This window comes from Mustela erminea, chromosome 10, assembly GCF_009829155.1.
Source record: "Mustela erminea isolate mMusErm1 chromosome 10, mMusErm1.Pri, whole genome shotgun sequence".
Taxonomy (NCBI): domain Eukaryota; kingdom Metazoa; phylum Chordata; class Mammalia; order Carnivora; family Mustelidae; genus Mustela; species Mustela erminea.
Window position 1 is genome coordinate 100,879,338 of NC_045623.1, and position 27,866 is coordinate 100,907,203.

General features: G+C 44.1%; 1 protein-coding gene across 9 annotated transcripts in view; it reads right to left on the minus strand.

Annotated features, from left to right (window-relative positions):
- Positions 1-27,866, minus strand: part of VPS13D (vacuolar protein sorting 13 homolog D) — a 252,982-nt gene that overhangs the window by 76,415 nt on the left and 148,701 nt on the right. For all 9 annotated transcript variants that reach the window (XR_004276204.1, XR_004276203.1, XM_032302406.1 and 6 more), the window contains 5 exons: positions 21,918-22,067; positions 20,937-21,033; positions 18,789-18,937; positions 8,772-8,906; positions 7,518-7,685 (listed from right to left, as the gene is read on the minus strand). Coding sequence is in view for 7 of the 9 variants with exons in the window: in XM_032302406.1 (XP_032158297.1) it covers positions 7,518-7,685; positions 8,772-8,906; positions 18,789-18,937; positions 20,937-21,033; positions 21,918-22,067 (699 nt within the window). In the remaining 2 variants the exon portion in view is untranslated. The remainder of the gene's footprint in view (positions 1-7,517; positions 7,686-8,771; positions 8,907-18,788; positions 18,938-20,936; positions 21,034-21,917; positions 22,068-27,866) is intronic.

Consider the following 27,866-nt stretch of genomic DNA (forward strand, 5'->3'; position numbering starts at 1 on the left):
TTGAGCTTCACTCCTAAATGACTTCGTTTCCAGCGACTTGCGTTCTAGCTTCTCCACGGTCTGGGTTGAGCAGAGGATTTTATGTGTGAAGCTGCACCGTGGGCGGGAAAATATCTGGGCCCCCAGTGCTCAACTCATTATTAAGCATTAATCAAGGTCACTGACCATTGTGGTCTCGCTCTTCTCATCTGTACGAGAGAGAGCCCCTCCCTCCTTACAGGGTGCATGTGACAATTAGATGACACAGTCCCACACGTGACGTGCGGGAGCTGCTCGCTCAGTAAAGGCAGGCTATGTTACCCACGTCCCCCTCTGATCTTTCAGGATGATACTGACCAAGCAGTCCCCACCTTCCCCGAAGAAAACACTGGCAGTCAGCTTTCCTTTGAGATGGAGGGAGCCTTCTGGAGATAACAATTTTAAGGGAGAAAGAAGGAAAGGAAAACAGAAAAGACCTTCCAAACAGAGTGAGTATTCTGACCTCTCCTTGCCAAGAATCAGAATTCGATTTGTCCTTCATGTGTTTATCAACATGGGTTCTGGTCCTCACCTCTGCAGGAAAGGGCAGATCCTGGTATGAATCATACTGAAATGCAGACGAGAGAGGCACCCCCACATCTCCGGGGGAACCAGTCAACCCAAGAAAGCTTGAACACATTATTCTTTTACTCACCATGTTTACACTGGGGTAGAAAACCACTATTCTTTGGGGGACACAAATATTTCCTGCCTTTTCAATTTAGCAACTGAGCATGCTTTTCCACCACATAGACTGCAGTTTTGGAAGACAGAGTGGATTCCTCTGAAATACGAGATGCTCAAGTCTAAGAAGATAACTTAAGGCCGTGATTCCTAACTGAACTACGATTAGGGCGTCAAGACAAATGTGAGCTTCTCCAGTCTCTCGGTTTCAAAAACAGAATTTTAACTGTAGCATCATCTCCCCGCTGCTTCTGGCTACTGAACTGCCTGCTTAGGGTGAAAAGAGGGGGCAGCCGGACCCTATTCCCTGAGTGCTTTTGCGAGCAAGGCTGCTAAGTGGAGCAGTCGGGATACCTGGGGACTCTGGTCACTCATGGAATTATCACGCCACCCAACATACTTCCAATTCCCATAGATAAATGAGATCTGATCATGTTAGGAGAGATCACGTATGGGTCGTTCAGCATCTAAAATTTGCCTCCAACCAAAAAGAGCTCAGACCAAAGGAATCATTTTCGCATTCCAGGTTATCAGAGGAAAATAAAACGAAAACTCTGTTGCCAAGAATTTGAGTCATTTCTCTATATACAACAACTTGAAGACACCTCCTCTTGGCTGGAAAAGAAATCCCTTGGGTGACTTATTTAGATCAAAGTCTTTGTGAAAACAGAAAATTCTACGTTCTCTAAGGGATACAGCGCTGTCTGAATTGAATTTCATTTAACTTAAAGTTTTGTGCCAACTTAAATACACTAAGACCGCAACACTTACAAGAAGGCATTCACCTATTACGTGCTTATAGGTACATGGAAAAGCTATTATGAGGATAATCAGCTCAACTATAAAATGAACCAGTCATACATAATGACAAAAACAGATACAAGTCATAAATTGCCTTTTCCCCTTCAGAATCCATGCAGGCAGGCACTCAGTACATTCTTTTGTGCAAAGATAAAACTTCTGCCTTGAATAAACAGTGCTCTCAGTCTGGTTTGAGCCGTATAAATCCACTGCCCACAAAACAAACACAAACAAATGCTGTTTCTTAAACAAAAGGCAGATGGACCCCTCTGCCCTCACAAAATCCCAGTATATACAACAGGAGACTGGCTGATGGCAGAGGCTGGCTGAGGGTCTCCGGGTGCAGGGACATGGAAATCACTGTCCACTGGATCACCGCTGTGCCCCAGATCTGGTCTCCTGGGCACGAAGGGCCAGTGAATGTTCTCTTGGAAGGCAAGTGGCTCCCCCACACACTGTACCCCGAACAGAGACCAAAGAACTGGAATAAAATATTACCTAAAGTCCTAGCTAAGTTTTCCACTGAACTATCCAAACAGGCTCCTATCTCTCTTTCATCCTCTCTCTCTCGTGTAACTTGCTTGTATTTACCTTCAGGTGGTTTTCCTAGAAGCTATCAAAGTTCATTCAAAGACTGGGCAGGGCTTCTTGTTTTTGTTTTTCTTGTTGTTTTAATTTTTTTAATATAGAGAAGCATGTCTAGAACACATCAAGCCATTAGTAAGATCTCAAAAGTCCTAGCCCCATAGTTACCCAATTGACCCTGGGCAAGTCACCTTCTCTCGCTGGGCCTCTGAGTCTTCACTTCTATAAAGGGCTAATCCTGTCCATCCTGTCTGCCAAGCAGGTTATGCTGATGACGAAATGATACCACACCAGGAAAACCATGTTTGCAATCTCCCAGGTTCTTACTACCCACAAAGAGATGGTGATGGTCACGACCGATCTAATACGAAAACGACCATGACCGCCACCACTTCCGAAGGGCCTCCTTTGTGACACAGATGATCTGATGGCAGCCTCCTTACCAGCTAAGAAAGTGATGTCAGATAGCAAATAAGCTTCTGGTGGAAAGTCAGCAGTAACTAATTCTTTATATTCTCTACAGTGCTTGAAAAAAAGCCTCACAGACACCAAGGAAAAACATCTTATAGGGAAAAAACACAAGGCCTTTAGATTTAGCTAAACTTGGTTCCAAATCCATCCCTGTCATTTCTAGTTGTGTGACCTTGAAAAAATTACGAAACTCTCTAAGATTCTGTGTCCTGATTTGAAGGACAATGGTTAACGTACATATTTGTGCGTTCCATCTCAGGCCTGACAAATAGAAGGCGGTCAATGAATGTTAATAAATTAGTATGGGTTCCAAAACGAAGCAGGGTGTTTCAACCTGTTCCTCCATCATTTTCCCCACTAATGCCTTTTGCACGAAGGAAAAATGTAAAACTATTAGGCCTTTACCTAATTCGTAACAATCTGACCTGATTTAAAACAATAAAACAATGATGAAAATGACACAGAATAAGATGTATTAACCAAAAACCAACAGAAAACCCCCAACTCCTTGGCAAAAATTTAGATCTGCAGGATTTGAGCTGGGAAATCTAGGCTGGGTAGAAACAAATGCCATAAAGCAAGAGAGAAAAGAAACGAGCCCACCACACAAACGCAGAGGTCACCAGCAAAATAAAGACACAGTGAGTACCGAACCATGAATTCTAGTATCTAATGATTTTGATGAAAATACCATCAATAAGAGAAAGTTATGAAAATACTTGAATTTGTAAACCTATGTCAAAAGATGCCTGAGATCAAAAAGGTACCCATGATCCAAAGTATCCCACAGTGCCTTGATAAAACACACAAGTGCAGGGATGGAAAGCGAGACAGAACAGAGCAGGGGTTCCCTTAGTGACGATCAGAAGTGTTCCTGCTCTTTGCTGGAAGAAATCACGGAGCTCTGGGCTTCCTGAGGGAAGACTGAACAGCAGCTGTTCCGAGCAAACACTGAGCTTCTACAGGGCTAGGGAAGAGAACGGAATCATTTGTTCTATGGTTGACTTCTGAAATTCTCTGAAAACCAAAAAAACCCTTTTTTTGTTTCAGAATAATTATGAAATTTTTCTGTAAGTATATGAAAATATTACACAATAATCACAGACAGAAGAAAATTAGAATCCACAGAAGAGAGGGAATTGAGGCAATGGGCCTCTCCTCGGTTCTTTGGCCTCAAAAGAGACGGTCTTACAGATACTCGTGTGACACCTGACGAGGCCAAAGGATGCTCTTTGGAGTTCATGCCACAGAAAGAAACCTGTCCCTCCAACGTGTTTCTGGAATTTGAAATGCTATGCTTTTCTTAAATAAATCCTATTCCTGGAAAGGAGTCTGGCAGCAATCGTCTTGTCATGGCCTTTGGAAGGGGATCAGATCTTTGAGGTTCTACTTGAAGGCTTCGAGTCCTTTTGCCAAGATCTAGGCAAGGGAGTCACAGGACAGAGGCTCACAGCTTGGTGGCCAATCCCTAAGTCATATCGCTGCCTTAGATTCGGAATCCATAAGCAGATTTCTGGGGGTTGGACAATGAGAAGAAAGAGCTTAGAGAAATAAAGGGGACAAAGGGCACAGACTATTTTCCAGTCCTATTTTTTTGAGGTGAATATTAAATAAATTAAATAACAGTTAAAACTGTAACAAAGAATTCCAGAAGTGGATATGATGGACCGGAAATAAAAAATCTGCTGTGAATAATTCAAACCATCTATCCAGAGACAAGGAAGACCTGCAGATCCATTACCTTCTTACCAGACTGAATAAATTCCCTTTCACATACCTTATCTCGTTTGTTCTTCAGGTCAATGGGACCAAGGTGGGGAGGGAGGAAGAGATCAGCATCCTCTTTTCATAGGTTAAAACACACACACACACACACACACACACACACCCTCAAGATTAACAGAAAAAAAGATTATTTAAAGGCAGGCATAGGGTTAGAACCCAGGTATCCCTAACGGCAGGCCCTACGCTCCCCCTCAACGCGCAAGCCTATGTCTGCAAAAGTGCCGGATGATCTCGGGGAGCGGTAATCCTTTTTCATAAGCCAATAAAAACTTGAGATTCTTGCTCCAGGAAAATACACAGACACACAATATTTCTAATTATTTTCAAGAGGTTTATGGAGCTTCTCCACTCCACTCGGAGCGTGATGAACCAAGGCTAAAGCCCTTTGGTCTTTGTAGCCCAGTGGGGCTGGCTGGTGGGCTTGATTGGGGAGATGCAGTTTTGTCTTCCGGCCCTTTCCTTTAATCATGAGAACCCAGGCACTTGTTAAAGAAATGCTTCCCACAGGCCACCAGTTGATTATTGTGGTCATTTGCACTTCCTGCAACTCCTCTCGTGTAAGCCCCAAAGCAAACAAAACATGCCCCCAAAGCAAAACTAAAGGTCTGATGGCTTTCAACCCACAAAACTTCAAGAAAATGGAGATCTTCAACCAAACTACAAACATACAGAATCACAGGTGACCTGAGTGGGTATTTAGTTGACAGACCTGGCTTCTGGAGATACTATTTCCAACAAGAAATGGTAATGTTCAGTTTCCTTGCTTTCTCATCTTAGATATATGGACTAATTTTTTTTATTTTTTAAACACACCCAGGGTTCTTGGTATCCAAATAAATTTACCCAGCAATTTCTCTGACTAGCACCCTCTGATGCCAGCACTGATTAGCTTACTAAAGGCAAAAGAATTATACGAAGAAGGACCCCAACCACACGGAGACCATGGTTGCCATTCAAGAGGCCCTGGACCCTGGAAGGCAGTCCCCTGTGCAAATCCAGTGACAATATAGATTTTATTTATTTATTTGTCAGAGAGAGAGAGAGAGCACAAGCAGGCAAAGTGGCAGGCAGAGGCAGAGAGAGAAGCAGGCTCCCCCTGAGCAAGGAGTCGCATGCAGGACTCGATGCCAGGACCCTGGGATCATGACCTGAGCTGAAGGCAGCGGCTTAACTAACTGAGCCAACCAGGTGTCCCAACAAATCCAATGACAATATAAAGCCTGATAGCCAATAAAATGCCTTATCAGGGTCACCCCAACCTTCACATATATTTGGGGGTGAGGCTTGGCATAAGGAGCATTCTGCTCTTTTTCTATGTAAGTTCTCTTCTTGTGCGGACCCTCAGGTTTCAGAAACCATTTTCCAGGGGAAGCAGAAGAACCAAGAAATACATGAGACTTCCATGAATGAGGGAAAATAAAGAAAGGGCCAACACTTTCCACCAGCATGTCACAGAGAAACCTGCACACGGTCTCACCCGAGCAGAGGCCACAGGCATGTACCCAACCTCTTCATTCTCGTCAAAAAGGTTAACAATGACAGAGGGTCCCTAACAGCCAAACTGGCCCAGAGGGAGTTTGATTCTCCCACACTCTAGGCCTGACACCCTCCTCCTCCATAGACTGAACAGGGTGGCTTTCATTTCAGGGGCACTGATGGCTCCCTGGTGGCTAACGTCTGAGTGTCTAAGAGTCATAGTGACAACCTGTTTCTTTGTCCAGCCTCTATTTTTCAGTTTTCAGGACATGCTCTCTCATTTTATCCTTACAATGAGCCTGTGAGGGCGATGCGTTTCAATTCCACATTGAAGAGGGTCTCTCAGTAAACCGTAAGTGCATTTCTTCCCCCAAAAGCAAAGCCCACGGGTACAAAAACCAAGAAAGTAATTATAAAACTGAGGAGGCTTCTCTATGTTAATAAGAATTTCATCAAATTGAATAAAACGTCGCAGCTGGGCATTTACAACTGAATATTTAAGTGCCCCTGTTTATACCAAGTTGAGGAGCTGAAAGGACCCAGGGCAACCTGGGCCACGGCTTGATGCTTTTTGTGGCCGTCGGGGTGAAGGTCCCAGGTCTGCACAAGCTGTGATTCGAGGCCAAAGCGTGCGCGCTCACTCGGACTCTGAAGCCGAGTCTGTTGCACGACCATGACTTAGTCTCTCCTGCCTCTCTGCTGCCTGTTTTGAACCACAAGGCAAACAGCACACTGTTGAGTGTTACCTGACTTGACTGAAGAGCTATCCTCTCTAGAAAAGTCTGGAAGACAGGAGTAAGTCCCCAGCTTTCACATGCCGTTACCAGGATCGCCGAGCAGTACAGACGTGCCGCCCAGCCCGCGTTCTCACCGGCCCTTCACGATGACCCCCTGCGTGGCACCATTAAACCCTCTGTTCGCTGGAGCCGGCTGCTCGCTGCACGGCCCACGGTGCAGGTATGCGAGCTCGTCCCTGCCACACGGGCCCAGAAAGACGCAGAGAGCACAAGTGCTTTCTCAGAGCACTCCCTTCTCCAGAAGGTCAATCTCTAGGAGGCAAGTCTGCGGAACTGACACAGCGCGGAGGGAAGGAGAGGCCTTCCGCACGCTGTCAAATAGCGACAGCTCCCCTCCAATTACCTTCGCCTTTCCCAGCTTCACACAGTGAGCTCCTGCCAAAAAATAAATTGCGGAATAACAAGATGTCCACCGAACAAGAGGCCAATGAACAAAAAAGCCAACCAGACAGCAGGACCCGAGAGAATTACACCACTGTCCTTCCTTCCGCTGCTCTAGAAGCCTATTTTCAGTTTGGGCTCTCTCCTGTAAGCTGTGGGAAAGAACTGGTAGATTTTAGGCAGGAGAAGAGCACAGCCAAATTCTAGGTTTATACAAAGTGAGTTCACTCTAGCGGCATCGTGCTGGCCGCCGTGGAGTCCAGTGGGTCGGGGGGGCTAGTGCAGTGACCCAGGGAGGGGACAACTGAAGCCTGGGAGAGGCGGCAGTGGCGGACACAAGGAAGATGACATGACCGTGGGGGACTCAGCGGACCTGACGCCAGGTGCACAGAGCGGCGGGTGGGTAATGAAGCCAAGCCCACGTATGTAACTCCTCACAGCCTCACGGCTACGACAGAATCTCGGGGACGTGAACACTCCTGAGGTCAGCAACAATGGATTTCACCTTTCTTTCCTTACCTTGGCAGCTGAGTTTGATACGCCGTGTGTGACATTTCTGATGAGGCCCCCGACATTTCCGTATTTTATCAGTCCAGTCACCCCTTCAGAAACATCATTCAACAGCCCCATGGGATTGCCGAGAAAGTCCACAGATCCCAAGATCCGAGCTGCCTGGCTGAGGAGTTCCTGTGAAATGGGGCAGACAGAGGAGATGAAAACAGCACCTGCTGAAGCTTGCGGGCAGAATGTCCCGAGCAAAAAGGCTAGACATCTGTCTCCTCCTCCATTCACATCATCACCCCCAACGACCTCTTAATTCTCATCAACGGCCAGCTCCCAACCTTCCACGAGCTCCACCCGAGCTCTCCCCATGCCTGCACCCCAGAGACGACTCTCAGTACTCAGAAATGCGCCTCAAAGCCATTCCAAAGAATAAATAGTTAAGACTAAACAGGAAAGACCCTTCACAAATATTATTAGCATATACATCACACTCCCCGTTGTTCCTACAAATAGGGAACTCAGCAGCAGGAGGAGAGTTCTAGAAGGAAAATGAGGGAAGAGAGTGGAGTCGTAGTTCCCCTCGTAATCGGCAGAGGGGACGGTGCGTAATGAGGGCATGAGCAACCCTCCACTGATTCCAGGGCTATCTGCTACGTCATTGTCCTCACAGTTGAATGGAAATACCAGCAATTAAGAAAGTTGAGGAAGGGAGCAAAGAAGGAAAGGAGGGGGTGGGCGGGAGGGGTGAGGAAAGGAAGCAGGAACAGAATATATTTTAACTTTGACAGTTAATCTATTTGATATGATCTTGGACTTCTCTCTTTATCCAAGAGTCTGGATTAAATACAAAATGGAAAATATCCAACTTGATACGAAAATTTGGAAGTTCAACTCTAGGGCAAGATCTCATAGGCTCTCCAAGAACACTGAGGGGGTTGTTGAAAGTAGGCCCATGCCCAGTCAATAGAGAGGTCAGAGTATTTTGTGTTATCATTAAAGCATCAATTGAACCCTTAAGACTTGTGACTAATCTGGTGGAAGCCCCTGAGACTAGCTCTGTGAGGGACAAGACGAACAGCTCATAAATCAAATACACTGTTTCAGGATTTTCAGAATGTGTATGGGCTTCACGGGCTGTGACCTGACCCCTAACACAGCAAATGTTTAACTGGGCTCTTAGTAGAAATGCCTTAGTAACCAAAATTCCCAAACCACCAAAACAAACATTCTGCTTATGCTCCAGCCACTAAGTATTTTTCCAAAGCTCACCTCCTGGAAGTGTTTGAGGATATCATTGATGATGAACTCCTTGGTCTCATAGGGATGTACCCGAGTGAATGGATCCAGATTAATTACGGCGTCCTCAAACCGAATCAGTGGAAATCCCAAGGTACTTTTTAGAGCCTAGTTAGGGAAGAAAGGAAATGACATTTGATGGCCTTCCGGGGTCCTATAATTTTGGATTCCATGAAAGTTACAAGTCCTATCAATTTTCCAATAAGAGTCAAGGTTTTGATATTTATAAATAAGGATGTTCCCTATAATTACAAAAGCAAAATATGCACAAAAAATATACATGTCACTCAAAGTAACGCAGATCACATAGGAATAAACACTTCTAGCTTCACAGCATAATTCTTTCTGGTCTGTTTTGTGTTGAGTTTTCCTTTTTTGACTGAAGTTACCACACATATAGAAAGGTACACTAACCAAATGTACAGTTTAATGACTTTTTTCCCCCAAAGTGAGCACAGCAAACATGTAACTACCACCCAGGAGACCAGAAGAGTAAATTAATTATTTTCATCTTGGAAGCAGCCCCCTCCCCAGCTGTGGTCTCCTGGTCACTACTCCCTCTTCCCCTAAGGTAACCACTATCCTGAGTTCTACCACCATAGGTTAGCTTTCCCTGCTTTGAATGTTACACAAAGGACACCATCAGTATGTATTTTGGGTGTTACAGAGAGCTACAGTTGCTGAAATTTCATTGTTTGTATTCCAATATACGAATAAAACACAGTTTATTAAGCCATTGTTGTTGATAAACAGTGGTGCTGTTTCAAGCTTTTGGCTATTATGAGTAATGCTGCGATGAACATTCATGGACATGTACATACTTTTCTTGAATATGTGCCTGGGAGTAGAGCTGCTGTGTCACAAAGAACATACAGGTCCAACCCTACTACACACAGTACTGCCCAGCAGGCATAGCCAGCAGCTGAACTGGTTCGCACTCCCTTCAGCAGTCTATGAAATTTCCTGTGGTTCTACATCCTCATCAACACTCAGTACAGACAGCCTTTTAAAAGCCAAACATTCTGGGCGCCTGGGTGGCTCAGTGGGTTAAGCTGCTGCCTTCGGCTCAGGTCATGATCTCAGGGTCCTGGGATCAAGTCCCACATCGGGTTCTCTGCTCCGCGGGGAGCCTGCTTCCTCCTCTCTCTCTCTCTGCCTGCCTCTCTGCCTACTTGTGATCTCTCTGTGTCAAATGAATAAATAAAATATTTAAAAAAAAAAAAAAAAAGCCAAACATTCTGATGGGTGTGTAATGGCATCTCAGTGTGGTTTTAAATTCCATCTTCCCAGTGATACATATATTGGCCGCTTGGAGATCCCTTTCTGTGAAGTGCCTACTCAAGTCTTTTGCTTATTTTTGTAGCGGGTTGTCTGTTTTTTACTTATTACTTTGTAGGTGCTTTTCTTTTTATAGAAGATTTTATTTATTTATTTGTCAGAAAGACAGAGAGGAAGAACGAGCACCAGTAGGGGGAGAGGCAGATGGAAAGGGAGAACCAAGCTCCCCGCTGAGCAGGGAGCCCAATGCGGGATTTGATCTCAGGACCCGGGGACCGTGACCTGAGCCAAAGGCAGATGCTTAACCGACCAAGCCACCCAGGCATCACCATTTTTCTTATCCATCCTGTATACAAGTCCTCTGGTGATTAGATGTACTGCAATTAATTGCAATTCTCTTTTCCCATTCTGTGACTTATTACTTTTTAAATAGTGTTTTTTAATGAAATCCAACTTATTTATCTTTTCCTTTAGGAAAAGAGCTTTCTATTTCCTGGTTAAGAAATTATTATCAGGGCACCTGGGTGGCTCAGTCAGTTAAGTGTCTGCCTTCAGCTCTGGTAATGATCCCAGAGTCCTAGGATGAAGCCCCACATTGAGCTCTCTCTGCTCAGTGGAGAGCCTGCTTCTCCTTCTTCCTCTGCCTGCCGCTCTGCCTACTTGTGCTCTCTCTCTCACTGTCAAATAAATAAATAAAATCTTAAAAAGTTATTATCTATATCAAGGTCATAAAGATACTCCCTGTGTTAACCTAAAAAGATTTTATTGTTTTACTTTTCACATTTAAATCTATAATCTACTTGGACTTGACTTTTTTATATGGTATGAAGCAGAAATTGAGATCCATTTTTTTCCAGATGGATATCTAATTAACTAAGTAATGTTCACTGAAATGATCACCCTCTCCCCTATTGCAGTACAGTGTTAACTTTGTCATAAGTTGAGTAACTGAATTTACGTGACTGTTTCTGGATTCCTTTTTCTGTTTCATTTTGTTCTGCCTTCTACCTATACCACACTTTCTTAATTACTATAGTTTTGTAATGAGTTTTGAAATCTAACAGTATAAGCTCTCCAACTTTGGTCTTTTTTTTTTTTTTTTTTTAAGGATTACCCTAGTTACTCTTTGCCTTTTTCATTTCCAAATACATTTTAGAATCAGCTTGTCAATCTGCCACACAAAAAAAAAAAAAAAAAAAAAAAAAAAAAAAACTGTTGGAATTTTCATCAAGATTGCATGGAATCTATGGATCAATTTGAGAAATGACAACTTCACAGTAGTAAATCTTTCAGTGTATTAATGTGGTATGTCCCCTTATCTATGTAGTTCTCTTCTCTCTTAATAATGTTACATTGTTTTCCATACAGAGGTCTTATATACACCCTTTGCTGGATTTATTCCAAGGTTTCTGCAGTAGATTAAAAATGGCCATACATTCTTTACATCTTATACTATTAGTGGAGGCTATTTCATCTGTACTGACCTTGAAATTTGCTTCAACCAAGAAAATGCAGTGGAAGGAACACTGTATGACTGCTGTGCCTAAGCCCCGAGGGACCTGGGAGCTTCTGCTCTGCCCTTTTTGACACTTCCACCACATGGGGAAGCTGAGAGACCATGTGGAAGAAGGTTCTCTTGATAGCAGCACTTAACACTTGACATGTGAGTAAGGTCATGGTAAACCAGTCAGTCTCAGTTGATTGTCAGATCAATAAAAACAGGTGAGTCCAACAGAAGAAGCATTCAACAGACTCCAGCCCAAATTGCTAACCCATAGAATTGTGAAAAAATAAACCACTGAGGGTTAGAGTAGTTCATCACAGAGCCATAGAGAATGATACCATATTTGATGTTTTCTTAACACTGTTGTAAATTATTCTTCAAACTTTCCTTTTCTCTATAATTGTTGCTGAAATGTAGAAATACAATTGATTTTTGTACACTATGTCCAGTGACCTTTGTAAATTTATTTATTCATCCAGATAGTAACTTAGGGGCACATTCTTTTAGATTTTCTAGGTACACATTCATGTTCTCTGCAAATAACAAAGTTTTCATTTTCCTGTCCAGTTCTTATACTTTTTCTTTATTTCTTCTGTAATCTTTCTAGCCTTATTGCGCTGGCTAGGATCTCCTGTATGACAGTGAACTGAAGTGGTAATAGTGGGCTGGCTCCTTCCCACTGAGCATGTTTGCTGTAGCTTTTTTATAGATACATTTTATCAGATTAAGGCAGTTCCCTTCTTTTTTCTTTCTTTCTTTTTAGTGCCATTATTGAGATAATCATATTTTTTCTTCTTTTCATGTTGTTGATGTGGTAAATTATGTAATTTATCTGAAAATACTTACACTTTCATTCCAGGAATAAGCCCAATTAAATTATATTTTCCTTCTCGTACACTTCTGTATTTGATCTGTTAATACGTTGTTCAGATTTCTTTCTTCTATGTTCATGAAACAATTCTGGTCTATAATTTTCCCTTATTTATTTTTAAAATATAGATTATAGTTTTCTGGTAAACTTCTTGAACACACTTACATTTACTCTTTAAATTCTTTTTGATAAAGTCAATATTTGTTTTATCTATGGGTCTGCTTCTAGTGTCCGTTTTTATTCTTGGTCCCCTCTCTTGGCAGGTCCAGTAATTTGTGACTGACTCTAACATTTTCTATGAAAACTTTTACAGATTTCACATGAGTCTTTAGTTTTTAGCAGGCAGTTAAAGGGGCTTCATGTAATCAGGATTTGGGCTTTCTCAAGGCTGGATTTCAGTCTTTGTAACCCCTGATCTATTTTACTCTTTATAAGGCCTGGTGTAGTGTCAGCAATATCAACTGACAACCAATTCAGTTCCTCCACTTTTAATCTCCCCGGCACCAGAAAACTGCCAAAAGGTCTACTTTGTTTTCCTGCCTCTTGACCACCACTTTCTGCTTGGCCTCTCTCAGATGAAGTTACCTAGAAATTGGTATCTGCCTCAAGACATACAGCAGCTCAAACCACCTGGGGGCTCTTTTCTGCCTGTCCTTTCTCTGTAAGATATTAGCCCCTCCCTTGATTACCAGCTCTCTTAGTACCTAACGTTTGCTATGCCAGCCCCAGGAGACTGCCAGAAGCCTTACTCAGACTCTGCCTTGACAGCTGCTTTCTGCTCACCTTCTCTGACTTTCTCCCCATATCATTTAAAGATTAGGATTATCTCAAGAATAAAATCAGAGTAAATTTGGACTCAGTTTATTGAGTTTCCTTCCTCACATAAATCTTGGACCATTAGGTCCTAGGTGTCCTGGTCGCTTTCCAATACCTTCAAACAGACTTTCAGGGTTTTTCTCTACCAAGCTTTTCTTGCAATTCTCAGCTAGTCTGGCTCCACTATAAGCCAGTTAACAATTTCTGGATATGGTCTATTTTCCAATTATATTTTTATTTAACAAGATTGATAATTCAGGGATTTTGGACAGCATGCAAAACACTTTACTTCTTTGAATGTGAAAAGAATTTTTCATGCAAATAAAGTTAATAAATCTCTGATCTACACAGACTCTTTCCTTGTATAGTGTGTAAGTAAAAATCTAATTGTGTATTTTTCCAGATGGGTATCTAGTTGGTCTAATAGCATTTACTAAAACCTCTATATAACCCCCAGTGAATCATAAATGCCTTTATGGTAAAATCTCATGTGCAATTTCATGCACTTTCTATTTTCTCCCTTATTTTTCATCTTTTAGCATGTATTTTCAGAGGCTGTCTTAAATTCTTTTGGGACAAGAGCATCTTTAACTGAAATGAAATTGTGTAATGGGAAGAAAATATAGATGGAATTTTTTAAAAACCAGAGAATGGGGAAAATTTGGGGGACTCAAATACGAACAGGCAAAAGACTGGTAATTTTGATGACATAAAAATAAAAAGCTTTCCTGTGATTAAAAAAACCCCAAAACATACATACATCAAAAGTAAAAAAGCCAATTGAAAAACCGAAGGAAAAAACCTTGCAACTCATTTCAAAGACCAAACTTATAAAAAAAAAAGCTTCTAAAATTACAGGTGATAAAAGACCATTAATATGATTTTTTAAATGGGGAAGTGATGCGACCAGACAGTTTGGTTCAGAGGTAAAAAGAGCCCTTATACAGATGAATCAGGAGAAACAGAGAAAAAGAAAACTGTGAAGAAGACAAAGAAACCAACAGAGGAATAAGAGGAGAACCAGAAAGGGACAGGGAGGTCAGCAATGCTGACTATAGCGGAAGACCCTACAGAGATGAGGACAGACAAAAGGTCCCTATATCTGGGCCCTTGGGAAGTCACCAGTAACCTCCTACTAAACAATTTGAGAACAAAACATTTTAGAGATTGAGAGCATTCTTAGGTTAATTCAGCCTAACAAGCTAATTCAGCCGAACAGTCTCATTTTTTAAAATAAAAAAAACCAAAGAAATGTTAAGTGGATGACCTAAACTCGTGCAGTTAGTTATTAGGAGATCTTAGACTCAAACGTGCTCATTTTCACGACAGTAACCACCCATTAGGTGGAAAGCATGCAGACCAGAATGGAGGATTCCACTGTTTCTCCTGAAAAGAAGTCTTCTGCTGTTCATTCAAGCACGCTTCACGCATCCATGTGGCACTGACTAGGAAACTGAGGCCCAGCCCGGCCTAACCGCTTTGCTTAGAGCCGCCCAGTAAATGCGCTGGGGGAGGTACTGACATCAGGTCAGCAGTCTTTTTTGCTAATACACCTCTGAGCATTACTTTCTTTTCAGAGAAGAGGAAATGAGATCCAAACAAAGGCTTAAGGCAAAAGCTTGTTTGCTCCCCAACTTCCTCATTGCAACCAAATACTGAAGAGGAACCAAACATAGGAGCAGAGACTCTACAACCTTTACCAAATTGTCCAGACCCTCACGAGAGACTCCCACCCCTTTCTGAATGGCTTCTGTGCTTTGTCTGAACCCAGGAGATACCCTGGCCCTTCAGTAAAAATGATCTCCGCCTCGTCATTTATGGCTCTGGGGCCTCCCACAGTAGAAAGAGCCAAGATGCAGCCCTTGGTAGGAATTAATCTGCCACCTTCAGGTTGTTCGGGTCAGTCAAAGGGAAACAGATGAGAGGGGAAAGAGCCAAACAGGGCTTTTTCCTGAAGTAACAAAATGACTAATCGAATACAGTAGTATACAAAATTGATGCTTATTTACTCAAGTAGCAGACAGTTTCCTGTTATAAAACGGATTCTGGAGAAAGCCATCTGGGCTCAGAAGCTCCTAATAAAACTAGGAAACTGTCTATTCCTACCTCCTCCAGACGAAAACCGCTGAAGTCTTCCAGAAACTTTATGGAGTTGAAAGAGGAGATACCTGTCCATATGCCATAAGGTCTCGGATCACAAGCCAGTCCCTGGGCCACGTCTTTTCCTTTCTGAGTTTATCCTGCACTAAACAAAACTGTCTGGAATTCATTCTTTAAAGGTTTATTTATGGTACATAGAGACTGTTTATGTGAAGCAGGGTATTTGCCCATTTCCCTCCTGGGACAGTGTTTAAAACTACAGGCATAGTTCCCTCTCTGGCACTTTCTGAAATACAATTAACAATACTGGATCTTTTTTCCTTTTAACAAATCTGGTTTTTATTTAGGGAGGGGAGGAAAAAAGTAAAGGGTCTGAAGTTTCCCAACAAATTATTTCAAGCCTTTGAGAAGACAGTTTTAGGCTTTTTAAATAGTGTCTTTGTTTGAAATTCCCCCTCACCCCACCCTCTTGCTCTCTGACCATTAAAATGTGGGTTTTCTTCCAAACTAGATTGCTCAATTAAAGCCCTTCTTTTGTAATACCCCAATGCTCTAAATGGGAAAAGGACTGCTGTAGGCCACCTCGTGAAACCTTTGAAAGGCTCCTGGCTTCTTTTGATCTTTAAAAAAAATAAAAACAAAAAACACCCAAGTACATACAAACTACCTGGTTTTTCCGTCTTACCCTGCTACTCCCTAGTACTGCAGGCAGGAGACTAATGGAGAGGAAGGGGGAGGGGAGGGATGTGTCTGCATTTGTGAAATGGAGCTATTATCTCCCCCTTCTCCCATCACAGAGGAAGGAATCCAATCGAGATAGCAGATGGGAAAGCGCTCTCAGTCCTTCTGAACAGACACTGTATCTGGCAATAATGTGCCCTCCGTGTAAACGTGAAGAGACTTCCCTCTGAGATTTCGGACAGCCTCACTTCTGGCCTGGAGTCAAGAGAATCAAGATAATTATTCCTTCAATACCAAAGACACGGTTACCTTTTAGTCAGACTCTTGTGAATCCTGCTCTGGGACAGCACTCCATTCCCTAAGCACATACTTTGAGCCATTATACAGTTGTCTCAAAGAGCACACGGCTCTTTCTAAGAGCTGCTAATAAAGGGATATTACTCTGTTAGGAAACTCTTTGAATAAATGACATTATTTTATGAGTCCCAGACTCCACGAGGAGAATTCGAGACACAGTGAAACGGTGACTTCCACAAGCTGAGAATTTAACTCTGAAGTCCCAATTCCCAGCACCCTGCCTGAAACAGTAATGTGCCCCATTCAGGATGCCCACCCCACCCCCCCCACCCCACCCCCGGCCCCGCCAGCCAGTTCATGACACAGCTGCTCCACTGGATTTCTGGAACAATCATCTGAAAAGGCCTTCAAAAGGTTCCTTCAGTACGGTGACAAACGGAACACTGGCCTTAACGGATCGCCCATGTACCGTTCACACAGCATCACGCACGCACTAGCACCCTGTCCCCGGAGGTCTGGACCTACTTCAGCTGTAGGAAATCCTACTGCATTTGTCAGGCTGGGGGAAAGTGTTTTGCTGGGAGCAATCTGAAAGGAACCGTTAGGTGTCTGTGTTTCTAAGTAAGATGATTTAAAAAACAAGAAGTCCTTAACTCTCAGGAAATGCTTAACATTGGTTTGTTGGGCGCAAGCCAAGTGTTCTGGGGGAATATATACTTTATCAAACAAACCCATTCCAAGGGGTCACATAAGTCAAGTGGATACTTGTGGATATTAACAAGATAGTGGTTTTCCCATGGTTTTCCCCCCACTCCTAGGCTAATTATAAGTATCTTTAGTCTCCTGGGAAACATGAAATTAAAGCCAATCAAGCAGACAGGAGAGTCCGCTGGAAAGGGCATGCCACGCTGTTCTCAGGATGGTTGCAAAGCAACTCCTGCCCCTCTGGTCCTGACCAGCATCCCCAGCTGGCCGCGGAAATGAAGCAGCCACCCTTGCCCCGTCCTTATCCAAGTATGATCTGTTGATGACCAGACCACGGTCTCGTTACCTATAGGTCTGTTTTAGAAGTTGTGAATTGGTAAACCAGGCACCACATGAGGCCCACACATGTGTTTTGTCAAGCTCAAAAGGTTTTTAAAGAAAACAACTCAAACTGGTTGCCAACATTTCAAAACCAGGAGATTCCACATAAAAACTCAGATTTCTGGCTTCACTTTAGAAATGTGGAGATCCGGCCACACTGGGTTCACGTTGCCCTGTGACAGCAACTGGCCGGAGCTGAGTCGAGGCGGCCCTTTCAGATGAAGGGCACTCGCTCCACACGCCACGGTCCCCGCCGTGCTGTGTCACGCGGCGCACTGCTGGACAGTCCCGGCAGGCAGCTGAACCGAGGTCGCCAGGTGTATTATTTGTCTATTCAGGTCTGCGGCTGTTCCTGCTCAGAAGAGAGGCCGTCACACAGCATCTGCGAGGAGGCCGCATGGGGCAGTGGTCGCGTCCTGGGCTGGTGGTTGCGGGTGGAGGGCGGGGAGCAGGTGCCTTGACAACCGTCTTCCAGGGCAACAAACGAGAAGAACCAGAAGTAATGGGTCCGAGCGGCAGTGAGGCAGATTTAGCCTCGGTCTAGGAAAAGACTGTCTAACAAGCACCTGGGGCATCCTCCTGCTCCCATCACGGCTGACCCACAAGGCCTGAGTGAAAGAACTCTCTGAACTCCAACATCCAACAGCTCTAAAGTGCTCTGATGCCTTCCGTTCGCGGGGGGCGGGTTGGGGGGACGGTATCCGGCACAGTGCAGCACGGTACAGGCTTCCGAGTCACGCGGGTTTGGATATGAATCCCAGCCCCAGCCCTTCGTTAAAATGGATCTTCCTGTGGCAGACAAAGATGGAATCCAGGCCCTCTCTGTCAAGGGCAGGTCAGGACGGTCTGCAGGCGTGTCACGTTCTGAGACGGTGGCGAGGGAGGCCACACCTCAGCGGTATGGGGCCGAGTGTGCGTCTTGACAGTAGTGGACACTTCTGGTCTCGGCCATTCATGCAGAGGTGGAGAGAACCGGTGGGCCGGCAGGTCTTGGGCACAAAAGGCAGGTACTGCCTTGCTTGTAACTTTTCTCCTGAATCTGCAAGCGGCCCTAGGAAAGTAGGCTCTGACCTCATTGAGACAAGCCAAGAGTTAAGAAGACGGGTTTTATGTAATTCTGTTTGCTCTTACTTAAGTATTTTAAAAAGTGCATGTACATCTATACATATGTCCGTATGTACACACATTATGTGTACAAGTGTACGTGTGTGTGTATATATTTTGAACCTTCTAAAAGGGAAACCTGTAAAAATACCTGCTATCGAAGATGATCCTGGACAGAAAAAGCAAACAGGAAACATACTCACTCTTTTCCAGGGAAAGCCACTGTTTAAATCTTACCCAGAAATCCGCTCACCTTGAGATCCAGTGGTAGCTTGTTGGAGGTGAACACGCTCAGTTTGATCTGGGGAATGCTGATTTTGAGGTTTTCGAAGTAGTACCGAATTGGTGTCCCACCCTGCTCAGCCGCCTTATCGTGGAGGTTTTCATCGTACTTTTCCACCTCTGGTGTAAGAGTAAAATAGGGAAATTTAAAAAAAAAAGAATCTCCTGAAGTCTCACACATCAAATGCTAACGCTGAAAAATAATCATACAGAAATGTCAACATGTCTCCAAAGTTAGTTTTTCGGGGTTTGGTGCTATGTACAGTATCCCCATACCACTTCTTGGTAAAAGCAGATGTGCTTCCTGTTGTTTACCAAGAAAGTAAAATAGCCTAATCTTTCGTGACTCCATGCCATCTGGCAGACATCATCTTTGGAAAAAATCATGCAGGTGGGGAAGCCAGAGGCCACGGGTATGTGCTGGCAATGAGTCTTCTAGAAACCGTGTTGTTCTTATTATGATTATCATAAATGACCCCGATTATCTGCATTTATTTCATGAGATGATATATCCAAATAGCATCCCTCGGAGTAGAGTTTAACTGAACTATAATGAACGACATAACCAGTTGAATAAGGTAACTGAGTGCAAGAGAATGCCTTTAAAAAGAAACTGGCTACAGGCTATAACGAGCTGACGTCATGGCAGCAGGCACCCCCTCTCCCAAATGGCGGACGTTTGTGAAAGCAGCAGAGATGAGGCAGATTTTTATTTTTACGTCTTGTGTAGTGAGAAGGAGTGACGTGAATTTCCCTATGGTGCACGGCAATGTGCTCTCTGCCTTGCTCCTGTACCCACAACCATGCGGTCAGCTTACTTTCACTTGGCTTCACGGGCCTTAGAAATACAACCAAGGAGACTGTACCAATCTGCCTATCAAACAAATGTATGCTGTACGCGCTTATGGTTCTCTCTATAGAAAACAAGGGACGAGGTTTGAGAAAATGACGCTGCAAGAGAGACCTGCCCATTTGCATTCAGGGAACCTAAAAAGAGAACGTGGAAGAGACGCTCCAGTGAAACAAAGGCCAGGATTTTATAAACATCTATACAATGCTAGGTGAGAAATTTATTTAGAGCAACTTACGAGAAAAGCACGTCCAGTAAAACTGAAAGTAAAACTTCCCAGGAAGGTGCCAAAAGAGCCTGGCTACCTGCAGGCAGGGACTCGAGTGGCTGTCTGAGTCCAAACACACACCCAGAGTGGAAAACACAGTTTTAAATAGACAGAATCTTGCTCCTAATCCCAAATAGACATAAAGTTTGAATCGTAAGTCTGGGCTAAAGAGCAAAAATATTTTTCGTGTGTTGTGTCTAAGTATGTACATATGCACACACGTCCCCAGTGGTTTATTTCTCTAGCCAACGTGGGCATATAAACATTCAAGTCTATTTTATCATTTCTCAGTTTCGATATTCGGTTTTGTCTTCAAAAGACTAAGCATTGCCGACTTCTTTCTAAGTTCTATATTCAGTCTTACAAAGGCCATGAGGAGGAATCTAAAATAAAAAGACAAAAGCTACATGATTTCTGTAGTGACTGCTGGGACATGTAGGATTTCCAATAGCTTCTCTCACTCCCGTCTCTAAAGAAGAGTCAAGTAACTAGAAAACTTGGTAATGACATTAAGGCATAAGGGCATGGATATAAAAAGTTAAGAAGTTAAGGCTAGTCAATTTTTTTTTTCCATTAACTAAACCAAAGGAACTGCCGAAGGGATTTCTGATTCTTGGCCCCCAGTCTGTTTACTAAACAGAGGTTAGGAAACAAAGTGGTTTGCTAAATGACGAACATCATTTCTGTTATCCTCAAGCAGATGAGTCAACAAATGCACAACGAAGAGGAAAAGTGTGCTGCTTTCCAAAGGCTGAACCCTGGGGACCCCAAGACACCTCTAAGATGCTTCCTTCATGCTCGCATCAGCCACCCTCCGCAGCCCCCATCAATAGGCTGTTCTGAAAAAAGCCGCTGAGACACAGGCCTCAGCTTCTGGGCTCCGACTGTGAGGTGTGAAGGGAGTCTGTTGGGTACTCAGAAGCCACCTATTTTCACAAGGGACTAGAAAAGGCCATTCTTGGGTCACTTCCCAGCCACAAATCTAGAATATTCAACAGTACCTGATTCTGCTTGATCGTAGCCAAAAAAACTCAGCAGCTTGAGGAGCAGTTTCTCTTCAATTTGCACTGTGAATCTCTGAGCCGTGATCATCAGATGCTAGAGACAGAGAGATTCTGATTAATAATGTAAACACCAGAAGGAACTTTCATCTGGGCCATGAAGAAGGCCCCCAAATGACGTGGCACAGTTTCTTTACTCATGTGATTTTGTAACCACACTGCCAAATGATTTCTGGCTCATCTCTCTCTACGTTGTTACAATTAGCCAAGAATTCCAGAAGAGGTTTAATATACAATTCACCGCCCTCTTGTTTGGTTTCCGGGGCATCTGTGTCTCCTTAAGTCAGGATCCTGCTTGCAGATGTGCTGCAGAGGACAGCATTCTGGTGCTGAGCTCACGTGGACAGCAAACTCGTTGAAGGAGCGGCAGGATTGGAGGGCTGCACACAGGCCCACTGGTAATGGTGACGAAGGGCAGAAATAGGGGAACCAACCTCTTAGCTCCCACTTTTCCAGAGTTTGCTGCTGTATCAGCCCGCTTATAGTGGAAACTTCTCTAGGGAAGAAAGCTCATCACTTTTGAACGATGTGCTTTTAGTAGTCAGTGTAAGTCAGCTTGCACAAGAGGACGTCTATCCCAAGGTCAGACCCCTCCTAACACTCTCTAATTATTCTAATAACACATCTGGATCACACCTGGTCCTGATCAACCTGGAAGATGCTATGTTTTCCCACAGAGACTCGACTCTGATGAATACAAACTCTGGGCCCTGGGGATTCCACGTTATCAGGTGCAAAGCCACAGTCGAGAACACTGGGTGCTACGAGAAGTTGCTGTGGGCCCCCACCCCATGGAGGAAGTCAGACTGCCCTACTGTGCGGGAGACTTCGGGCCAGACCCCGTACTCGGAGACTGGGCTGCGAGAGAACAGATCAGCTCCTGCCACCGCGCCAAGCCCAGCAGCCTCCCCCAGGGCCTACCTTGTAGATGTTGGTCAACGCGCTCTTACTGGGGAACTTCACCGCGTTCACCTGCACGGCCGGGCCCGTCTCGATGACCTCATTCTCATTGCTCAGGGGAGTCACGTACAGCATGAAGGGCTGAGTGGTACCAATGAGCTGATTGTCCACCTGGCCCAGGAACAAGACAAAACAAGAAGGGACAACGGCTCACTTCTCAGCTCTCTGTTCTCGTTGAGTGGGGTCCCCTCCTTGGTAGGACACTCAGAAAGGACCCCTGCCATTTTCCTCTGTTTCAGCAGCAGCTGGAAAAACGTATCCTCACTGCAGACCAGCAGCAACTATAGTCGGAAGGACAACAGCAGCTCTCCTGTGAGTGGGGAGTGCCACGTGCCAGGCACAAGCTAGTCCCCTCATGTGCATGATCTGAATCACGGGATACCTGTGAGGTCAGAGGCACTCGAGTCAGGGCTCCGCTACAGTCCCTACCACAACCTCCTGAGGATGATCCCTGTCCTCATGGCACAGATAAAGAAGCTGAGGGGAGAGGCCCTTGCTTAAGGTTGCACAGCGGGCTCTTCACAGAACTAGAACTTGACTCCAGGTCTGTCTGACGTCAAGCCCAGAGCTCCTAAAGGCTATTAGCGAGGTGGGCGGACCCTAGAGCATGAAAACTAGGGAACTGGTGGCTCAGCTGCTACCAAATGGAAACCGTGGCCTTGACCAAAGTCAAGTCCGTGCTAGGAATGAAATGATGATGTTAGTGGCGTTAGGGACTGCTCTATTCACCCACGCCAATCAGCACCAGACTGGAGCACGCTGTCTACACCCCACTGTGTTTAGGGGTGTCAGAAGACTCACTGCAGGAAGCGGGCACCTCCACTTCGTTTTCCAACAAAGCTCCACATCAGGGAAAGGAAAGAGAACGTCCGTGTACTTTCTACACATCTAAGTGTACTCCCTACACGTCACCGAATACATCCCTTACTACAGCCCTAAAGGCTAAAGTCTTTCTCCTCATTTTACAAAAGACTAAACAGAAGCTTAGAGAAGTTAGACCACTTGCCTACATTCCCACAGCTAGTGAGGCGGATGAGTCAGGTTCAAATACAGGCACTTCTGGCACCAAATCCTGTGACCCTCCCCGTGTACCACACGGACGGCCACACAGCCATCTGGATAACCTGCGGGCTCTCACGTCGCAGAGGTAATAAGGGCGAGAGACCGTGAGCATGAGCACTTGTTCCTACTTCCATCCTCGGCCCTAGTGTGTACTCCCTGCACAGCAGCCGCGGTGAGCTCCTGTCCGTCCTTCCTTTCCAGCTCATGCCCCTCCTTCCTTCCCACCTGACAGAGGCTTCCCTTTCTCCTGGGATGAAACCAAACTTCTCGCCACGGCCTCCATGATGTAGCCACTGCCCACAGCCCCACCTTCAGCACAGAGCAATCCCCTCCAGGTTTGCTCCAACCTCCCCCTACCCAAGCCTTCGGGTTATTTCTCAAAAGGGGGCAGCTCTCCTCTCTTCAGAGTCTCTGGATTCTGAGGGAATGCGTTTTACCCTAATAGCCTTCTCCAGGGCTCGCTCACTCCCTTCCTCCAAGGTTAGCTCTCACCGCCTTGGGAAGATCCTCCCAGGCCACTTCATCTCAAAAGCATTCCGTATTCTTTCGAGCAGTTCCCACAGGTGGCCGTCATGTTCCTCGCTTGCTCGCTCCCCCTGTTGGCTGACCTCTTCCCTGGCCTGCTAGCCCAAAGGGAGCAGAACTCATCTCCCGAGTCACGGCTGTTCTCCCCAGAGCCTAGTGCCCTGTGCGGTACACTGCCGATGCCCTAGGAATGTACCGAGTGAATGAATCACCCGTCACATCCAATAGAGAAGACACCTTACTCTGACCTCTCCGTTATTCTTGATAATAGAGGCAAGTACACTTGATACAAGATGGGGAAGAGGTAGAAATTCTGGTGTTATTCTCCCAGTTAGATTAGAAGCTTCCGAAGAATGGGGACCAGAGTTTCTATTTTTAAACATTCTTTCTCCCAGCGCTGTAATCATGGTCAACTCTCAAACCTGTTTATTTTCCACGATTTATGGCACAGCTTAAGTCAAGAGGTATTATAGGACAAATATTCTTGACTAAATGGTTAATGAAATTCATGAAGCACAAATAGCTCCTTGGAGCTTCTCTGTAAGGTGAAGAAAAAAAGACAAGAAATAGAAGGACAAAATAGTAACTTTTTATCTTTCCTCAAACAAACAAGATGTGATTAGCCTGAACCGTTTTCTCTCTGTGCTGTATGATAAAAACATTTTTCTGAAAGAGGGTTTCGGGTGGATGGAAGTGTACAGTGTGAGCGGGAGCAGAAGGACACCTGGTCAGGGGCACGCAATGCACAGCCTCTGGAGGATTGCAGGCTCCCCACCCAGGGAAAGAATCAAGGTTTAGGTCTTTGGATCCTTCTGGAAATGTTTACCAGGACTGGTTTCCTAGACACGGTAATCCTGGTGGAGGCTGGAAGGAAGGGCTGCAAACACGAGGCTACAAAGACAAGAGCTATCTTGATAGCAAGACCACAAAATTTGGGCAGAAACTGTCAAAGTCAACCTTTTCAGAGATTTGACAGTTAACCAAGGGCTTGCAGCAGTCCAGGGGTCACTTATCAGAGAAAGTTAGCTGAAACTCAGCAAGAACAGCCAGCTCGGTGGCTTTCCCACCCCACCTGCCCTCCCCAGGTTCACGGTGGCCTCAAACATCAACAGCCCCATCCCCGGGCAGCCCCGGGGCTGGGATGAGCTTACAGCTCCCCTCAAAGCTTCGTCCCCAAAGCACTGTCAAGTTGCGGGTCTCTCTGGCACGCTTCCCTTTCTTGGCATTAGTAATTTGTCTTCTCTCTTTCCCCTCCTGATCAAACTCATTAGAAGTTTGTTAGTTTGACTGATTTTCTCAAAGAAGCAGCTTTTGACTTCCCCCTTTCCTTCCTTTCCCTGTGGTTTTTGGTTTCTACTACAGTGATTTCCACTGGGATTCCCACTTCCTTTCTTCTGCGGATTTTAGGCTTAATTTGTTGTTGTTGTTTAGTTTCTTAAGATGACACCTGAGTTCACAGTTTCCAGACCTTTATCCTCCTCTAATAGTGCTAGAAATCTCCCTTCAGTAGAGCTCCAGTAGCATTCCATCAACTTTGACATGCTGTGTTTTCATCTTTGTTTAGTTCAAAATATTTTCTGATTTCTATTTTGATTTCTCCTCTGATCTCTGGGCTATTCAGAAATATGCTTTTTAGTTTCCAATCATTTGGGGGATTTTCCCAACTATCTTTCTGCTCCACTTCAATTCCATTGTGATGAGAGAATAGACTGTGTGACTTGAATCCTTTTGCACTTGGGAATTGTTTTATGGTCCAGAATGTGGTCTCTCTCGGAAATATTTCCTGTACACTTGAGAAGAACATGTTTTCTGCTGTTGCTAGGTGGGCTGCCGGATAAATGTCAATTAGGCTACCTGGTTGGTAGTGCTATTCAAGTCTAGTATACCCTTGATGAATTGCTGCTTATTTGATAATTCTAACAATTATTTAGAGAGGGTAATGAAATTTTCTTTTTCCTTTTTTTATTATGTTATGTACACCATTTGTTTTTGATGTAGTGTTCCAAGATTCACTGTTTACAGATAACACCCAGTGTTCCACGTAGTACGTGTCCTTCTTAATACCCACCACTGGCCTCACCCATCCCCCACACTCCTCCCCTCTAAAACCCTCAGTTTGTTTCTCAGAGTCCAGTCTCTCATGGATCATCCTCCCCTTCAATAACCCCTGTCTTTATTTTTCCCTTCCTTCTCCTAATGTCCTCCATGCTACTCCTTATGTTCCACAAGTAAATGAAACCACATAATTAACTTTCTCTGCCTCAGCATAATCTCCTCCAGTCCCATCCATGTTGATGCAAAAGCTGGGTAAAAGCCATCCTTTCTGATGGCTGAGTAATATTCCATTGCATATATGGACCATATCTTTAACCATTTGTCTGCTGAAGAACATCTCTGCTCTTTCCACAGTTTGGCTATTGTGGACATTGCTGCTATGAACATTGGGGTGCATATGGCCCTTCTTTTCACTACATCTGTATCTTTGGGGTAAATACCCAGTAGTGCAATTGCCAGGTCATAGGGTAGCTTTAATTTTAATTTTTTGAGGAGCCTCCAAAGTAGCTGCAACAACTTGCATTCCCACCAACAGTGTAAGAGGGTTCCCCTCTCTCCACATCCTCTCCAACATTTGTTTATTGCCTTGTTAATTTCTGTCATTCTAACTGGTGTAAGTGGTATCTCAGTTTGGTTGATTTTAATTTCCCTGATGCCTAATGATGATGAACATTTTTTCATGTGTCTGTTAGCCATTTGTGTGTCTTCATTGGAAAAGTGTCTGTTCATGTCTTCTGCCCATTTTGACTTGTTTTTTGAGTGTTGAGTTTGAGAAGTTCCTTACAGATCTTGGATATCAGGCCTTTGTAGTGTCATTTGCAAATATCTTCTTCCATTCTGTGGGCTGCCTCTTTGTTTTGTTGACTGTTTCCTTTGCTGTGCAGAAACTTTTTATTTTGATGAAGTCCCAAAAGTTCATTTTCACTTTTGCCTTTGGAGACCTGTCTTGAAAGAAGTTGCTGTGGCTGATGTCGAAGAGGTTACTGCCTATGTTCTCCTCTAGGTTTTTGATGGATTCCTGTCTCACATTGTGGTCTTTCATCCATTTTGAGTTTATCTTTGCATATGGTGTAAGAGAATGGTCGAGTTTCATTCTTCTGTATATTTTCCAATTTTCCCAACACCATTTATTGAAGAGAGTGTCTTTTCTCCATTGGATATTTTTTCTGGCTTTGTTCAAGATTATTTGACCATAGAGTTGTGGGTCCATATCCAGGCTCTCTACTCTGTTCCATTGGTCTATGTGTCTGTTTTTGTGCCAGTACCATGCTGTCTTGGTGACCACAGCTTTGTAGTAAAGCTTGAAATCAGCCAACATGATGCCCCCACTTTGTTTTTCCTTTTCAACATTTCCTTGGCAATTCAGGGTCTCTTCTGGTTCCATATAGATTTTAGGATTGTTTGTTCCAGCACTTTGAAAATTGCTGATGGTATTTTGATTGGGATGGCATTTAAAGTATAGCAATCTGTACTATGCTCTGGGCAGCACAGATACTTTAACCATGTTTGTTCTTCTGATCCATGAGCATGGGATATCTTTCCATCTTTTTGTGTCTTCAATTTCTTTCATGAGTGTTCTGTAGTTCCCAGAGTATAGATCCTTTACCTCTTTGGTTAGGTTCCAAGGTATCTTATGATTTTTGGTGCTATTATAAATGAAATCGATTCTCTAATTTCTCTTTCCACAGTTTCATTGTTAGTGTATAAGAAAGTAACTGATTTCTGTGCATTGATTTTGTATCCTGCCACATTACTGAATTGCTGTATGAATTCTAGTAGTTTGGGAGTGGGGTCTTTAGGGTTTTCCACATAAAGTATCATGTCATCTGCGAAGAGAGAGAGTTTGACTTCTTCTTTGCCACTTTGAATACTTTTCATTTCTTTTTGTTGCCTGATTGCTGTTGCTGGGACTTATAGTACTATGTTGAACAACAGTGGCAAGAGTGGGCATCCTTGTCATTCTCCTGATTTTAAGGGAAAGTCTCTCAGCTTTTCCCCATTGAGAATATTTGCTCTGGGTTTTTCATAGATGGATTTTATAAAATTGAGGAATGTTCTCTCTATCCCTATACTCTGAAGAGTTTTAATCAGGAAAGGATGCTGTATTTTGTCAAATGCTTTTTTGGCATCAATTGAGAGGACCATGTGGTTCTTCTCTCTTCTCTTAGTAATTTGTTCTCTATCACACTGATTTGCGAATGTTGGACCACCCTTGCACCCCAGGGATAAATCCCACCTGGTCATGGTGGATAATCTTTTTAATGTGCT